This window comes from Talpa europaea (genome assembly GCF_964194135.1).
Source record: "Talpa europaea genome assembly, chromosome: 10".
Classification (NCBI taxonomy): Eukaryota; Metazoa; Chordata; class Mammalia; order Eulipotyphla; family Talpidae; genus Talpa; species Talpa europaea.
This window is the reverse complement of record NC_140077.1, coordinates 39,622,462-39,637,768: the sequence shown is the minus strand read 5'-3', so window position 1 is coordinate 39,637,768 and position 15,307 is coordinate 39,622,462. Positions and strand designations below refer to the sequence as shown.

General features: G+C 53.0%; 1 protein-coding gene across 1 annotated transcript; it reads right to left on the bottom strand.

Annotated features, from left to right (window-relative positions):
• Window positions 1-545: 545 nt before the first annotated feature.
• On the bottom strand, window positions 546-2,401 carry COMTD1 (catechol-O-methyltransferase domain containing 1; the record flags this gene model as incomplete). Its single annotated transcript, XM_084245664.1, has 7 exons — window positions 2,234-2,401; window positions 1,965-2,092; window positions 1,620-1,725; window positions 1,418-1,536; window positions 1,263-1,317; window positions 915-1,048; window positions 546-698 (listed from the first exon to the last, which is right to left on the bottom strand). Exons 1-7 carry the CDS (start codon window positions 2,325-2,327, stop codon window positions 546-548), a joined length of 789 nt encoding a protein of 262 aa, XP_084101790.1. The 5' UTR covers window positions 2,328-2,401.
• Window positions 2,402-15,307: the final 12,906 nt, after the last annotated feature.

The following is a 15,307-nucleotide window of genomic DNA, read 5'->3' as shown; positions in this document are numbered from 1 at the left end:
TTCACAGAGGTTATGTCCACTGACCAGAGCATCTGCTACATCTGTGAGGCCAAGCTGACAGTTCTGGGAAAACGGGCAAATTTCCACAGACTGGAATAACCAAGTACCCAGTGACAACCCTGGTCCCCTACAAGTTCTCTTAACCGTTGTCAGATCCATCATTCCCAGCAGTACAAGCAGCACGGAACAGGAACTTCACTCGCCCCTCCTAGGAAGGCATGCAGGCGGGAGACCGAACACTGCCCAGCGCCCAACCCTCAGATCCTGTGGCTGGAGGCAAACCCGGAAGACAGGTTCCCGTGGTTGTCACAGCCCTGGTGCAGGTGGCCCCAAGTACTGACAGGAAGGGACAGAGTCTGACATAAAAGCCTCCCTATGCTAAAGAAACTGCACTGGGACCTTTCCTCCCTATCCAATTCAGCGCTACATGGAGGCTCAGAGGATTGGGTCCCAGGCCCCACTTTATTGTTGGGTTTAAAGCTCAGGGGGGGATAGCCGGGTGTCCCAGGTACCCGCCCTTTGAGAGTATTGGTTAGGGGCCAGCCCTAGATCTTGAAGGCCAAGGTGAGGCCGTCGCCCAGGGGCAGGAGGCTGATGTGAACCCTGGCGTCCCGCAGTATGCGCTCATTCAGGTTTCTCACACACTCAGCCTCTGCGCCCCGCTTCTGAGGTTGCAACACCTCCCCGCGCCACAGCACCTGCGGAAGGGGGGGGCCGTGCCGGGGGCGGGGCTTCGGAGGGCGGGGGCTGCCTGAGCAGGAGGAGGGGCTGGAGGCCCGCCAGAGAAGACCCCGCCGGAGAAGCGCCGCGGGGGCGGGCCTTGCGCGCACGGATGGGGCGGGGGGGCTGTGGGGGCGGGGCCGGGGCGGAGTCCGGGGGACCAGCCCGCGCGGGTCCCCCCACCCATCCCTTACACTCAGCACGGCGAGGACGCCTCCGGGACGCAGCAGCTGCAGGCACCGCTCGTAGTAGGCGGCGCAATTCTCCTTGTCCGCGTCCACCACCGCCACGTCGAAGGTGCCGGCCTCGCCCGCGGCCAGGAGCTCGTCTTGCGGGGAGGGAGGGAGGCAGAGGCGGCTGAGTGCGCGGCCGGCCTGCTGGAAGCCCCTGCCCGGGCTGGTCCTGCCGCCCCGCAGGTGGCTGCAGACTGAGGCCGGGCGCGGCGCCTGTCATCGCCCCGAGCCCGCCCGGCTGCTCGGCTACTCGCGCCCAGCGCCCCACCTGGGGACTGGCACCACGGCCCTCCCCGTGCCGGTGCTCACCCAGGGTCTCCAGGGCGGGCTTCAGCCGGAGGTCGATCTTGTGCTCCTCCTCGGCCTGCGGAAGGCGCAGGTTTAGAGCCAGGAAGTCCCGCTCCCGGGGCTGGCAGTGCCGCGCGCGGGGGCCGAGGAGGGCCTCAGGTGTGTGGGACACTCACCTGCCTCCACAAGGGCCGCCCCAGCTCAGGGGGCCCCGCGTTCACCTCGCAGGTCACGACGCGCCCGGCGGGGGGCAGCGCCAGGGCCAGCGCCAGGGCCGAGTAGCCCGTGAAGGTGCCTGCGGACGAGACGCGCGCGGGCTCAGCCGGGGCGGGCACGGCCGCGCGCCCGCAGCCCCTCGTGGCGCCGGCATCGTCCTACCCAGGTCCAGCGCCTTCTTGGCCTTGATGAGCCGCGCCAGGTTGGCCAGGAGCTGGGCCTGCTCACAGGTCATCATGGAGTCCCCGTGCGGCTGCTCCAGGGTCAGCTGTGTGGGGGCGAGAGGGTCGCGCCGGCCCCGCGGGTCACCCACCCCCTGGCCCGGGCGCGGAACCCCAGGGGTGTGGCTGGAGGCGTGGCCTCGAGGGAGGGGCCCCCGGGAGCGCCGGGCGCGCGCGGCCTGGGGAGCCCGGAAGCCGGCAGGGGGCCCCGGCCCGGCCAAGGTCACCGGCCACGTGGGCCCGCCGGGCCCGGGCCGGGCGCCCGCGCCTCCCCCGCCCCGCTGACCAGCCGCAGGCTCCTCAGCGCCGGGTGCTCGCGCATGGAGCGGCTCAGCAGGTACTGCCACAGGGGGCTGTCTTCGGAGGGCAGCAGGCGCTTCTCTCGCCGGGATCGCCAGGAGGGGCACCGTCTCCCTGCCGAGGAGGGGGCTCCGGGTCAGGGCTGGGACCCGCGGGCGCCGGGGGTGAGCCTTGTCTGTGGGATCCCGGAGGCGCTCCCTGGCCCGCTCGACCCACCCGGGACCTGCGGTGGTTCCGCAGGCCCGACCTACTCACCCACAAAGAGACCAGTGGCGAAGGCGGCACCCAGCGCGGCCGAGCCCAGGGCCAGGGCGGCTGGCATGGAGAGCCGGGGCATGGACTGGGTCATGGCGCGGGCAGGAGGCGAGCGTGGCCAGGAACCGTGCGCCGGGGCCGCCCTGACCGCTCTCCTACCCGCGGGCGCTAGCGGCTCCACCTGCTCGGGGCGCTGCGCTCTGTGCTGCGGCCTCGAGCGCCATCTGGCGGCCACACGGCCTTACTGTAAGCTCCACCTGGGCGAGTCGGGCGCCATCTCGTGGCGGCGCTTGCAGCTGCGGTCTGGGTTCTTCCTTTAGGCACACACATGGCCTAGGGACCTGGGTCAGGGAGCAAAATTTTGATGCGTCTGGGCGCAATGCTTCGTTGTCATCACTACTATTTCTGCTGAGACCCTTGGGGCATATATTGGTGGATGAGTGGATCTTGGATCTCAAAGAATAGTAAAGGGTACTAGGGGGAGAAGTCACCACGGGTACCAGGTTGAAGAGTGAAGGGCCTGGTTTGGAGGGACACAGCCAGAGGCGGGACTTGGGAAGCCCTGTAGGGTCTGGTTGCTGTATTGCTGAGGCTATGGCCTTAGTTAGGATCCTCCCTTGGGTGCCAGACTTGAGATCTTGGGACTGTCAGTTTCTCTGAGTCTTGGTGTCCTGTAATGGAAACCAAAGTCCTGATGATAAATGGCACCGTATCTTGCAGCCTGGTGCACAGTAGGTGCTCACAAATGGCAGTTGCCCTTATGATCATGGGCTGGAGTGAAAACATCTTGCAGAGGAAAGAGACCCGAGAGCAGGTGAGGGCCTTTGTAGCGCTCTTCTGTGGGAACACTCTAAAGTGAGTGTTGATTAAACCTACTGTGTGCTGCACTCTGGGGGAGGTGAAAGAGCTGTACTGGTTTTTATTTTTCCTGAAGCTGGTTCGGGACACCACAGAATATACAGAAGTGGTGAGAGTCCCAAGCTTCACAATAACCTCTTTCATAAAGTGGGGTTATTGATAGCCCTCCCAGGAGATAAAGTGAGAAAATTCATGTGAAGGACTTCCATAGGGCCTGGCACATTTTTGGGGGTAAGATTTATTTTATTTATGCACACAAGAACTGGGGTGTAAGCCAGAGGTGCAGTGGTGAGAGGATTTACCAGAGACAGAGTGGGGAGCAAAACAGGCAGACTGACTGAAATACACTGCTGAGGGGAGCAGCGGGTGAGACAGGAGAGGTCTGCTGTGCCATGTGGGTCAGCTCCCTGCATGCGGATTGAACTTATCCTGCAGTAGCTGCTGATATCTTCATAGTGCCGAGACATAACCCCTTGCGCCACCAGTGAGGCCCTGCTCATGCTTTCTTAAACCTTCTGACCCACTGGCCAGAGGGAGGACATGCTTATGAGTTTCTCTGGTAGCTGGCAAGAGCCAGATCCCTGTGTTTTCCTGGCATTTTTGCAGGGCCCCTCCAGCAGACAGCCTGGTGTTCTGCCCAGATGGGTGTGCTGGACTTAGCTGGGGCTCCAGCTCTCACTGTCTGCGGGTCTGGGTTTGGGCAGGCCTGGCTCACACCAGAACCGCCCTCCCCTAGCCTGGCTTCTGGCTGGAGCTGCGGAGGTGGGGGGAGCCGGCAGGGAGGGGAGGCTTGTCACCATATATCCCCGTCAGATTAAAAAACTAATTTGAAAAGATTAATGTATTCCATTCTTGTTACGCTGGCTCTGATACCTCTGGGCCCGCGGCCGCTCTGCCTCCTGATTATTGAATTTTTATGGCCTGGTAATTAATTGCAGATTCCCTGTTTTGTTCTATTTCTTTTTCTCTGACATTTTAATTTCAACAAAAAGCAGTGGTCTCCATGCAGGTTCTCTCTGGAGATCCTAATGGTCTATAAAACAGAATGACTTATAGACGTGGCACCCACTTCAGTTGGCGAGCGATTGTTTGAAACCTTGCTGATCACGCAAAATTTAATTTTTCCACCGCCCTCCCCCATTTGCTACTCATTTCTTGTCTCTTCCATTGCAGCACCAGCATCTCGGCTCACAATGAAGCAAGCAAAATGTCGCCTCCAAACCTGGTCCAAGTGCCTTCTTTTTTCTAGAAGCCCAGGGTGCTGAAGACAATGTGGGTATTAATTCTTTTCCTTGGAGGTGGGCCTGGTGATGGGAGCTGAACCCCTCCCCCCCAAGGGTCCTGTGGATTTGGGTAGCTGCCTCCAGGGGAATGCAGGACAACGGGGGTCATTTCTATCAGTTGCACTTTTGCTCAAGTGCAGCTGTCTCATTAGACATCAAGGAACCTGCAGGCTCATGAGGGCAGAGAAGGTGGGTGTCATGGGTGTCTGAACATGCCCTTAGGGGCTATATCAGGAGTTCGGGGCTTGAACCCTGCTGAATTCTTAGCCAGACTGGGTCATAGAGAACAATTGTCCACAAAAACAGGTCTGAGTTTCTATGCCAATGCTCTCAACTCTTGTACCTTTCAGCTCTGATCTTGTCACATAGGCTGGGCCCCTTCCCTCCAGGGCCCCCAGAACTGGGCAGGACAGGTGCAGAAAAATAAAATCATGAAGTCTAGCTGGAGCTCATCTGTCTTCGTCGGTCAGGCAGGTAGGTGAAGGGCGTGGTAATAGGGGCTAGTGGGGACTGTGGCACTTTAGAGCTCATCCTGCATCAGAGGGGATCGGTGGCCACTCAGCTTCAACCCATGATGCCACATTGTGGCTAGAGCTTCTGACTTTTCAAGTTATCAGAAATCTGACTTTTAAGAAAAAACATCATAATTTCAAACCTTTATATTAAACTTTTTTTTTTTAAAGCTTTGCATTAGTCAAACAGAATACATCTTTGATCTTTGTGTCTGATCTCACCCATGGGACAGCTATTTCCTCTGATTTGGAGCATGGATCAGAGGAGTTAAGACCTGGTAGTGCCAGAGTCCTTGGTGCTCAGGACGCCTTGAGCCAGAAGGAGTTTGGTGGCTGACTCATCACCCCAGACATCTAGCCCCGCCCCAGGAATCAGCTTCCTACCTTTGGATCCCTAGTCTCCTCCTCCTTCCTATCTTTGGACCCCTAGTCTCCTCCTCCTTCCTACCTTTGGACCCCTAGTCTCCTCCCAACAATGGGACCATTGTCACCCTCAGGCCTCTCTCCAGGGCTTGTTTCTTAAGATCTTTTCTCTCAACTGAGACCCTTGCAGCCCAGAGTCTGACTGCATGAGAGAGGGCTGCCAGGGTCCCTGGAGAGGATGGAACCTTTTAACCTAAGACTTTGGGACATAGAGCCCTGGCTGCTAGGGTTTGAGGGGCCTCTCTGGGGCTGGGCGGACAGATAGAGCTTGACCACAAGTCAGGGCTCCAAGGGCTGCTCAGATGAGCTGTGCTGAGAGCCTGCAGAGCCTGGGCTGGCAGAGCCCTGGCCTCTGGTGTCTTCAGTGTCCTCATCTGGCCAAGTTGAAGGGGAAACCTCCCAGAATGGCTTAAAATGGTTTAAGGTGGGATTAAAATGCCCCCGTCTAGTTCCCAACCCCCTTCCTTGAGAACTACAGTGTTAGATGTTTAAATACTTAGAATTCCCTGCTACTGCTTGAGCAAAATGGGTGGTAGGCATGTTCCTCACTGCAACACTCAGTAGCTAGCATGGTTTCCATTTTCCAGATGTGTGAATTGAGGCTCCAGGATGTCAGGTGATGTGTAAGTGGCAGAACTGGGATGTGAACCTGTCTCAGTATCAGCTTCACATTAAAGCTTGTCATCTCACAGTGGGCTCAAGTCCAGAGCTCCTGTGTGCTCTGGAAATTCATTTAGTCTTTTTGTGAGGTATCCTGAATGTAACAGCACTTTACGTGTGGCCCATTTTCTCTGACTCTGTTCAGGTCCTGGTATTCAGGTGCTTCTGGGAGTCCCCAGTGGATAATTTAGGTGTGTGTTTCATGGTGTCATCTATTTCTTCCCCCTTAGATGGCAGGGATACCAGAGTCATGACCATGCCAGGGCATCATCCCTTCCACCAGATCCTCAGGACCTTCACATCATCAAGACTTCATGGGCCTTTTGGGGATTGGCCAAGAAAGTCTCCCTGAAGCTCTTACCTCTCCACGTGGACACTGGCCTGCATTGTGAGTCCTTCCTTCCCCCAAAGAAGACAAACATATATTCTTCCTAGACTCTCTTGCAGACATGGGATCTTACTTCCTCCAAACAGATGAACTGCATGTGAGTTAGTGGTTGTGTGAAAAAGGGTGTGGTGGCAAGCAGGTGAAATATGGTGGAGGTGTCTGTTTCTCCTAGGGTGGCTGTGGTTGAGCCTGTACCCAAAGGTGGGTTGTGGTGGTAGCTGTGTTTTAGCTAGGGTAGGGCTTCAAGCTTCCAATTCCTGGCTGTGTAGCTTCAAGCCTGATTCTCTGGTCTCTCTAGGGTTAGCTGCTTGCAACAAGTAGATTTGCTACTTGCAACAAACTAGATTTCGTTGTTTGCAACAGCAGAGTAGATCCTGTTATTGGCAACAGAGTAGCTTCTGTCTTACACTTATGAGGTTTATTAAACCCTCTTCTTTGCTCTTCCCTGGACCTGACTCCTGGATCTTGAGCAGACAAGCCTCCCATCTCCCTCTGAGCTATTCCTCCTCCTCCTTCCTTGCCCACAGAAACCTGATATCATTCCAGTGACAGTGTGGCCAACTCTGGGGATGCACTGTTCACCTGCAGCTCATTTCTGACCAGGGATAAAGGGGTGCCTCTCAGGACATTTTCCTCCCTGATAAGAAGAAACCCCCTTTTCTTACTCAGCCTCTTCTTACCTTGAAAAGGGTTATGTAAAAAGAGAAAATGCTTGGAACCATAGCAGCCATCTTGTGGCCACAGGCAACAAGGTTAAGGATAAAAAAACCAAACAGTGAGGATGGGGAAAAGACAAACGGAGTGTTGGCCCTTGGAGACATCTAGCCATTGACTATCCGTTGACTGTCATCTAACCATCTACCTCCAGACTCCTGGTTGTGTGAGAAAATGGAACCTTTTGTGTTTCAGTGATGGTTAGCTCTGTTTTCTTTTCCTTGACGTTCAAAGCTTTCTTAATTAATACAAGCTTATGCTGGTGTGGTCTGTGCCACAGTAGGCAGGGTGGTTTAGAGTTGGTGCTGAGATAACCCAGTTGACTTTTTCTTCAGGCTGGAGGGACAGATGCCACATTGAACTCAAAGTTATTCCCTCCCAAGCTGAGACCCACATTTTCCTCAGGGGTGAATTTTTTCCCAGGACAGTCTCCATCCCACAGACTAACGGCAGGTCCAGTCCCTCACCCACCGAGGAGTCCAAATGCTAGGGCTGGGCACTACAGACCCATGGTGCTTCTCCACCTCCTCCCAACCCCTGCCAAGTTGGGCACGATCCCCCACACTTTGCTGGTGACATTCAGATAGGGGACTTCATTCATTTGAGGCTTACGGCCAGGATGTGGGGATTGGCTCCAATTCCATATGGCCCCGAACCATATGGAAGGAGGATCCCTATTCTGGGAGGTGTCTCCCTGTTTGCCTCAGAACACAGGGACTCCTGGGACAGTGGGTGACTAGACAGCATAGGTGCTCTCATGCAAGGAGCAGAGACTGTTCGGGGAAGGCCTGGTAGTCAGCCTCTGCTGCAACAATGCTGGGGAACAGCCCCAAGCTGCAGCCTCCAAAGGGACATGTCACTTTTTTCCACTCCTGGGTAAATGGGGTAGACGGAGAGGCTCCTGCTTCAGGTTGTGAATTTAGATTTTTCTGAGGCCATTGGCTCCTTGGGGATGCTCCCTCCCAGTGGGTGGCCCAGGGACCACACGCCAGCCACACCTATGCTTTTAAAAGATCCACTCAGTCAGGTTTGCTGATGCTCCAGTGGCCACAGCAAAACACTGGGTCAAGCCGCATATGGGGTGAGCTTGCGTGTCTGCCTGTTCCATGGGGCAGACTGTAAGGTCACATGGATTTCAGGTGGCAGAGTGAAGAATCAGGATCAGCAGTGCCATCTATAAGGGCTCTAGGGTGGGTGTCCAAGTCTGTGGGTGCAGAAGCCCCCCATTGGGTAGAGCCTCAGTTTGGACAGGTGAGTCAGGGTTGCTGCCTCATGCTAGAGCTGCTGATTCCCCAGTCTGTTTCTGAGAGGAGGAACTGGAAGCTGTGGGAATCCGTGTGGCCCCAGAGACCAGGACAACCTCTTCCTTTGCCCACTTACACAGCCATCCTGTACCTGGCAGTGGTGGGAGCTGTGCAGGCTCAGAGCACCTGCTTCTCCAGGAGCGACCAAGTCCCAGCCCCTTTCTTCGCTCCACACCAGCCCATGTTCAGCATGTCTTCTTTGTACTAGAAAATATAGCCTAGGATACAAGGAATTAGACTACATGGCTTGAAAGACCTCTCAGCAGTGCTGGCTGTCAACTGGCAGCCCCTAAGCTAGCCTGGAGCTGTTTTTTTTTTGCCTTGATTAGTGTTTAGTTTATTTACATGGTGTCAACACTAAACAATCATAAAATTTCATGAAGTATTCAGATCTGATTTTAATTTCCTTTGAAAAGTAGATCTGACAACACCGGGCATACTTTGCTGTACGGCAGCTTGGTGGGCATGGCCAATGCCTGGCTCATCTCCCGTGAGCCTTTGCACTACACAATCGCCACTTCCTGCTGCCTCCGAGCCAGCACCTCTCACTCATATTCCATACTGGCCTTTGTGCTCCTGGCACACAGTCTCTAACCTCTGATTTAATCCACTCCCCAGAGTTCTAGAGACAGAGATTCCCAGGGTACATGGCCAGTCAACAGCTTTATTTCTCTCTCTTTTCCTAAGAACCTCATCTAGATCTCAGAGAACAGTCCCTCTTCTGGGCCCCAACCCAGAAGTCCACTCTCTGCTGCCCATCCTTATTGGGGTCCTCTCCCTCTTGGCCAGGCTATTCCTGTCAATGCTGAAGCTCAGCCTGTCCTGGATTGCTGCCCCCCAGAGCAGCATCCTCCAGGGGAAAGTGAGGCTGAGATGAAGTCTTGGAAGATATTATAGGGATCTGGATTCCTGACTACATAGAGAATCCCCCTGGATATCTGAAAATGGGGTACTGTTTATTGATGCAGATATAGCACTTGCTCTGTACCACCCACTTCTCATGTCATATTAACTAATTTAATCTTCATATCAATCCTGTGAGGAGGTAGGTACCATTTTTATCCCCATCCTTCAGATAAGAAATCTGAAGTACAGAGAGGTTAAGCAACTTACCCAAAATTGCCCAGCTTAAAAATGGTAGAGTTGGGATTTGAACCCAGGTTCTGATTTCAGGGCTTATCTTAACCACTGAGCCATCCTAGAGGAAATGCCTGTTGAGTGAGTTGCTTTTCATGTAGTGTCTCATTTTTACTCTTGGGCTTGCCCAAGAAAATAGGATTTGGTTTGGCTGAGTGACAGAAAGATCCAAAAGAAAGGTGACTTAACCAAAAGGTAAGTTGATTTCTATTTTATATAGCTACAACCTGAAGGTGGTCAGGAGGCTCCAGGCTGTAGAGGGACTCAGGTTTCTGATCTGTTGTACTGTCATCCTCATCGGGTCACTTCTTATTGAACAAAACAACTGTTTGAGCTCCAGCCATCACATCCTCGCTTCAGTTTTCAGGAAAAAGGAAAGGACAAGACAGGATTCACCTCTTTCCTTTAAGGACACTTCCTGAAAATTCCACAGGAGACGTGCATGTCTTTGGTGAGTCATTTGACCACACTTCAGCATGGAAACAGTCTTCATTATATGCTCAATGAAAAAATAATATCTATCATTAAAAGGGAGAATAGATACAGGAAACATTAAGTATTATTGATATATTTTACAGATAAAGAGACAGAAGCTCAGAGAGGCAAATGACCTGATGGAGGTCACACAGCCTGGAAGAGGTGAAGCCTGCATCTTCTGTCCCTGGGCCCTGTCCTGCAGGTAGGGCTCCAAAGACCCACTCTGCTGATATCACGAGGGGTGAGGGGGACTGTGGGTCATTGCATAATCTTCTCCCTAGTCCCAGGAACACCCAGGGCCCAGGTCCTGCCAGTCAGACCTCCCTGTGCTTTCAAGCCCCGGCAGTTTCTCTGGGCCCAGATCTGTCATTCCAGCACCAACCATGCCCTGGGCCTGACTCCATCCATCCCACTAATGCCGGCATCGACTGCTCGGGCATGTTCCTGAGGCGGCCTCCAGAGCGCTGAATAATTCAGGCCTGCGTAATGGGATAATGAATTTACTGACAAGCTGGTGTGGTCTCGGTGCTTACATTTCAAGAAATACTGACTTCCCAGGCCTGCTCAGCAGGCTGGAGACGTACACATGCCAAGAAACTGTTGCCTCTGCCCGCCTCGTGGGCTTCTGGTGTGATTAAGTGGAAACCCAACTTTAGTTCAGGTTCTTCAGCTGTTTGGGGAAGTAGGGAGCCAGGGGGCAACCTGGTGGGAACTTTGGGATGAGGTAGAAATGGAATCATAAAAGATTGGCAATGCAGAACTGGAAAGGTACCCAGTGACCCCTTGGCCCTGCATGCTTATTCTATGAACAGGGAAACAGGCTGCAGAGAAGACAGGCCTGGGGTTCTGGACTTTGTTCTGTGACTGGGAATATCAGAGTTGACTCTAGGGTTCTGGGTAGGAGACCTGCCTATTTTCCCTCTAACCTGCTGCTTTTCCCATCTCCCAGCTGCTGGATGTTGCTGCTAATGGCTCACAGCTGCCCCTTCACTGGAGCCTGTCAGTCTTGAGAGCTGTTCCCTCTCCTCAGAAGGTCAAGCAACCCCCAGCCTGCACAGAATGTGGTCAGTGGCCGACTGATGTTATCAATGGCAGCCCCAGGTCTCAAGGTAGGTCTAACTTGGATACTATTTCTGCTCCAGAACCTTTGCTGGGATCACATTCTGGCCCAGCTTTTATCCCCTTCCCCACCTCTTTCCCTCATGTCACTTCTCCTAAGAGCCTTTCCCTTGTAAATGATCTGAATGGGAATTTCTGTCTCAGGGGAACTCATGTAAGACACCTGCAGTTCTTGGTCTGAGCACTGCTCCCAGAGTGCTAAGGTGGGCCCAGAGCCAGGAGCCCTGACTGCTATGTGTGAGGAAATCACTTCTCTGACCCAAACCTGAGTTTCTCTATTTGTGTGGTTGAAGTTGGGGGAGGTTGTCAAGTCCCTTCTAGCTGTGAAGGTCTCTGATATGACGTGAGATGCCAGGAAGACTTCTACCCCTACCTTGTCTCACATGTTGTAGGGGCAGGAACAGGGCACTGAGCAGGTTTTCTAGGATCCCATGCAGACCGGGTATAGGGTAAGGAAAAATGTCAGGCTTTTCTGCCCTCCCGCCATCAGGATAGATGATGGATCTTGAGATCCTGAATGCATGCCTGATGGCGGGCACCTGGAGTAGGGTGTGGGCATAGGTAGATGAGATCCACCTGGGCTGAGACTGTGCTTTTAAGGGTGGCATCACGGGAACCCAGTAGAAGCCAAGAACGAACAGAAGCCGAAAGAGAAGCCGAGAAAGAAGCAGCAGAAGCTGAAAGAGAAGCCGAGAGAGAAGCAGAGAAGGCTGGAAAGTCCAGATAAAGTGAAGACTTGCTGGGGTCTGGAAGGCCTGCCAGCCTCCCGGCCCCCCAGCACCCCTGTCTGCTGTGTACCGGGTAAACCCCAATAAAAACCTGCAAAAAGCCACTGAGGACTCTAGGACTCTGACTCCTCCTTTACCCGGTCTGCTGGATCATAGAAAACCTGCACCGTGTCCCGTCCTGACCCTACACTGGGTAAAGAAGGAGTCACAGTCCTCAGTAGCTTTTGCAGGTCTATTATTTAGATTTACCAGGCTATGGCAGGCAGGGGGGCTGGGAGGCTGGCAGGCCTCCCAGCCCACAGCAAATCCTCACTCTATCTGGGCTCTCTGGCCTTCTCTCTGATTCTCTTCTTCTCTAGGCTTCTGCTGGCGTCCCCGTGACACCGCCCTTATAAATGGTCTCTCAGCCCAGGTGTATCCACTCCAGGTGGCCGCCATCAGGCATGCATTCAGGACCACAGGGTTCCCTCACCTATTCTAATGGCGGGAGGGCAGAAAAGCCTGATACTATTTCCTCACCCTACACATGTACACATTTTTCTCTGAAGACTTTTTCCAAAATGTTAAAAGAGCTGAGAGGGATAAGAATTAGTTTAATATTAAGGTGATGGTGCTATATAGCACAATCTCTCTAGGTTCTTTGGCATCACCTGAAAGAGTGCTTATTATACTCTCCCTTCTTATTTTGAATGTTCTACTTGATGTCTGGAGCTGCAGGAGCTTTCAGCCATGAGAAAATACCATGAGATGTAAACAACAAGCTAAGTATGGTGAAACAGAAACATAGAAAGAATCTGGTTTACAATGACTTTTCTGAATCATTGTATAAGACCTGAAAACTCCTTGGTATGTGAAATGGTTATTTTATTGCTCAAGCAAGTGTTGGTTGCCTTTCTGTTATTTGCAGCTCAGAGCATTACAAACATATCTAACTTCCTTTAGGGTAAATATATGGTCAGACCTCTGTGGCTATCATCTGCAGCTTTGAAAGCAGAAGGTGCTTGGGAGCATGGGCTCAGGGCACGTGTGCCTGATGGTGGACACCTGGAGTATGGTGTGGGCATACGCATAAGTGGGCACACCTGAGCTGAGAGACTGAGGCTGTAAGGGCAGTGTCACACAGTGGCGGAGAGCAGAGGAGAACAGCCATGAGAGGAAAGAGAATATAGAGAGTCATGGGGGTGCCCAAGTTGCTGTCTCCCTGCTGGTTTGGTTCCCCTGCGTACTATTAAAAAACCTGTGGGGGTGATGCCAAGGGGTCCAAGCTTCTCTCTCTCTCTCTCTTTTTTTTTTAAGATTTATTTATTTATGCACACAGGAGCTGGGGCACAGGCCAGAGATGCGGGGGGTGAGAGGATTCACCAGAGACAGAGTGGGGAGCAGAGCAGGTGATTGACTGAAATACACTGCTGAGGGGAGCAGTGGGCGAGACAGGAGAGGTCTGCTGTGCCATGTGGGTTGCTCCCTGGCAGGCTGGGGATCAAACTCGTGCTGCAGAGGCTGCGGGTTGCTTCATAGTGCGGTGCTTAACCCCTTGCGCCACCAGGGAGGCCCTCCAAGGTTCTCTTTTAAGCTGTCTGAATCAATGGTGAACCTACCTGGCCTGGGATGGATGCATAATGCTTCCTTATCTCATTGAATCATAGTAACAATCCTTTACAGCAGGTATTATTATTGACTCAGAGTGGTCACGTAGCTGGCAAATGGCAACACCCTTTTGGCTGGTGCTTTCAGAATGAGAGAAATTTTGATAATTGATAAGAATTTAATTCATATCTCCTCCCTACACATGTCCTCTTGTGGTCTGACCTTCCCTTGCTATTTCGGTCTTGCTCATTCTCTTTCCCATCCATCCCATTCTTGGTCTCAGCTTGGAGATCTGGAAAAGGTCCCTTGTGGGTGGGGAGAAGGGGCTGTCAGATAGCAACTGTTCATTCCTTTATGGAGTTTTCTAGATCCTTGTACCAAAAACTGAGGAGAAAGCCAAGCCTATATTGAGACACAAAAATAAACAGAGAGATGAAGGGAAGGGGAGGAAGAGAGAAGCATAGAGTAGGAGGAGGGTGAGAGGAAAGAAGTTCAGGCTCTCAGATCTTAGAAATGAATCTCAGCTCAGGTGTAAACTAGTTCCTCTCCCCCCCTACCCCCAGCTTCAGTTTCTTCACCATGCGATAGACTAGAACACCTCTCTAGCAAGGAGATTGGCAAGGACAATGGCTCAGTTCTAAGCTGTGGCAGACACTCAGCGAATGGGCACTCCTGCCCCACACATGCTGGTCTGATGGTCTTGGTTGCTGATCTGAGGGTAGAGGCAGGAGTGGAGGGAGGGTGATATGACCTTGTTTAGCCTCTTCTGAAGGTCAGAGGCTTTGTGGAGAAAAGGAGCTGTGTGTGTGCGCACACACATGTGTGTGAGCACATAGGTATGCATATGTGCATTCTCATGTCTTGCTTAGGTACTTCCAGGTGATTAGGCAAGTGGATATTTCCGTTGACAGAAAAATGGCCTCCACAGATTAACAGCACAACCAGAAGTGCATTCGTCTCCTTATCAGTGGAGTGAGGTAGGGGGATAAGAATAGGAAGAAGGATTTTAAGACAAATCAGAAGGCAGAGAATTGGGGAGCCACAGCTGGGTCTAGCAGTGATGAGTCACTATTCCAGAACCTGAAACTGAGCCCCAGACTACTGGGGTTATTATAGACGTGGGCAACCTCCTCTGACCAAGCTCCTGTCTGTCTGCACTGCAATGGGGAAGGCAGGGATAGCAATAATCTTAAGCTAAGGACAAAAAGAAGTGTCTCTATCAGGTGCAAAGCACACTTGAGTTTTCACTTCTTTGTGTGGGATGATAGTCAGCTTGGTTGGAATCTGGGCAGAGCTTGGATCTCCAGGGCCTGGTATGGACTAGTCAATGGCCTCAGTCAGTGAGTTTTCCTGGGACTCCATCAGGCCTGGGAGCTGTGAACGAAGATGGGAGGGGTCAGTTTTCCAGCATCATCTAGGAAACTCAGGGCAGGAGCAGAAGAGGGTGGCACCTCTCCCTGGCATGCCCTGTTCACCTAGTGAACGCTTCATGCTAGGAGACATTGCTGTCTCCAGAGAACCTTTTCTCATCTTTCGGACCAGGCGTCACTCCTCTTCCACAACTGAGCTAATGTGGTAGTTTTAAAAGTCCATGTCCTCAGGAGGTGGAGTCTGTGTCCCTTGGCCTTGCACCTGGATGGGCCTCTGTCAGTAGAGTGGAAGTGATACTGTATAACTTCCCAGACTGTTTAGAAAAGGTCACATAGCTTCTCCCAGATTCTCCTTCAGGAACTTACTCTGGGAGCTGTCAGCTTCCCTGTAAGAAGCTCACCTCCTCCAAGGCTGCCATATACAGGACCACATGGAGTGAGAGAGAGCAGGCCAGGGCCCCAACTCAGCCACGCAAGCCCAGGTGTCAGACGTGTGTGAGAAAACCTTTGAGAT